The sequence below is a fragment of the Daphnia pulex genome, chromosome 7, assembly GCF_021134715.1.
Source record: "Daphnia pulex isolate KAP4 chromosome 7, ASM2113471v1".
In the NCBI taxonomy this organism is placed as follows: Eukaryota; Metazoa; Arthropoda; class Branchiopoda; order Diplostraca; family Daphniidae; genus Daphnia; species Daphnia pulex.
The window spans coordinates 6,569,986-6,572,428 of record NC_060023.1 but is presented as its reverse complement, the minus strand read 5'-3'; the positions used below and the strand labels follow the sequence as shown (position 1 = coordinate 6,572,428).

The 2,443-nt window shown below is 35.2% G+C and overlaps 1 protein-coding gene across 1 annotated transcript; it reads left to right on the top strand.

Moving 5' to 3' along the window:
* Positions 1-774: 774 nt before the first annotated feature.
* Positions 775-2,110, top strand: LOC124197662. The gene is made up of 2 exons (XM_046593195.1): positions 775-1,465; positions 1,535-2,110. Exons 1-2 carry the CDS (start codon positions 1,130-1,132, stop codon positions 2,009-2,011), a joined length of 813 nt encoding a protein of 270 aa, XP_046449151.1. The 5' UTR covers positions 775-1,129; the 3' UTR covers positions 2,012-2,110.
* Positions 2,111-2,443: the final 333 nt, after the last annotated feature.

Below are 2,443 nucleotides of genomic sequence, written 5' to 3'. Positions count from 1 at the left end.
TTCAAAGAAAGTCGATTCTCCCAACCACCCTCAGTTGCCGGAGGGCTTTTTTGCATCCGTGGCCATCTTTTTTAAAGAATTTTTTTTTTCGATTTCCACAGTTCCATTCCACTTTTTCCGCACTTTCTTTTTGACACTGTGCCTGTTTACTGACGGACATTGCGGAGCACAGAGTGTCGTGGGTTGATTTTGTCCATTAAGTTGTAATGTAATAGCGATTTACTTTGAAGTTATTTAAAGGAACTTAGATAGAATGAAGAAAAAGTGTTTTGTGAAATATTGTGAGAACAAAAACTATGGGGAAATAATTCCAAAAGACGTTACTTTCCATATGTTCCCCAACGATGAAAATGTTATTGACAAATGGACTCAAAGTCTACTCAGTAATAGATTTGAAACAGGTTTCCCTAAGTTGGAAGACATAAAAATAACGAAGAGTAGTTATATATGCAGCGACCATTTTGAACAGGGTTGTTTTTTTCTAAGACGAGATTATCCACATTACAGACTTTTAAAGAAGGATTCAGTTCCTACTACATTTAAAGGAACAGTTAATTTGCTACAAACTTATTTTAAAACATGCTGTCTGCACATAATTACTAACATTTGCAATTTTACATACAGGTAAATACGCTATCACAAGAAAATGGGTTTACTACATGTGGTTTACATCTTCCCCAAAGAAAAGTATTAGCAGCAATTCCACACACTGCTTTACATAACAATTGACGAATGAGTACTAACAAGACAATTACATCAGTAAGAGAACAAAATTCAATTTCCACTAATGTATCTCAGGTATATTTAGATGGACAACGTAACTTGTTTTCAATGTAACAAATGAGTTAATTACTTACAGGTGATGGACAATGCTGTAAATACTGTAACAATGGATATAACGCCATCGTAGTTATGTAACGCTTCAAATGAGTCTCAGGTACATTTACATGACAACTTACCATGTTTTAAGTATAAGTAATGAGTTTACATGTTACTTACAGGTGAATGAGGTGATGGACAATGCTGTAAATACTGTAACAATGGATATAACGCCATCGCAGTTATGTAACGCTTCAAATGAGTCTCAGGTACATTAAGTTGACAAATAACCTTGTTGTCATTATAATTAATGGTACAAATTTGTCCTCTTTATTATATTATGTTCAACATTCAGTCAAAAAAGAAAAACATCGAGAAAGTTAGTAATAGTCCACGAATACGCAAATCTTGGAATGGAACCCCGTATGAACGACAGCGACTATTAGTTAGAAAACTTCGTACCAAAATAGATAAACTTGAGGATAAGTTAGAGAATATTCAGTATATTGTCGGATCAGATTTGATTTTGTTAAGTAAATCTGATGACCATGTGAAACATTGTTTTGAAGCCATTCACAAAATATTCGAAGAAGAAGAGAACAAATCTTCCGAGCATCACGCAAAATCATCATTTTTATTAGACCAGGTATTCAATTTGTTTTATTTTTCCTATTTCATCGTTGCTCACTTTATGTTTTATGCATTTTAATTATAGATACTAAATTTTTCTGTTAAAAAAAACAGAATACGATACGGCCCATGGTCAATAAAATACGCAATAATGTTGCAAGGCAGGACACCGACCACTTATGATTTCATCAGGAGACATGAGCTTCTTACAATGCCATCTTTGCCAACTTTATTTTCCTACAAAGGACGCACAAAAGGGAAAGTGGGCATCACCAATGTTAATGAAGAAAGGTTGAAGTTGTTGTTTAACTCGCTCGTAGAAGCCCACGAAAAGAAGATTTCTGTCGAAATAGATGAAATGGCATGTAGGGCAATGATGATGTGGATTCAGTCTAGACAAGAATTTGTCGGCGAAGTTGATTTTGGTGAGGTAGACGTTGATGGAATAATTGAAGATGCCTACAATGAATCCGAGGACGACCAAGTATGTGAAGAAATCGGCAAAGGAATAGATGTGGACGGTGGAAAGATATCAGAAGGTGCAGTATGCTTACAAGATTAACACACTGAAGAAGCATGTCATTCAAGAAAACCAGTCCTTGCCAACAGCTTAATCAATTTCATGATGACTGGCCTAACCACTAAATTTAGTGCTCTTGTTGGTAGTTGGCCAGTGGCTAAGTTAACTGGACGACAATTATTTTTCTTGACAGTACATGTCATAAAGAAACTAGAAGAAATTGGATTCTCAGTGGAAAGAGTAGTTGGTGATAATGCTAAAATAAATGTCAAACTTTTTTAACTACTTCGCCGACCAAATGACATCGAAAACTTCAAAGTTACTAACCCAGCAAACCCATGCAAGAAAATGTTCCTTTCGTACGATTACACACATATAATGAAGAACGTACGTAATCAACTCATCGACAGAAAATTGGTAAAAGACGGAAAAAATCTTGATTTCGGACTCATTCAGTTACTGTACCAAAGAACC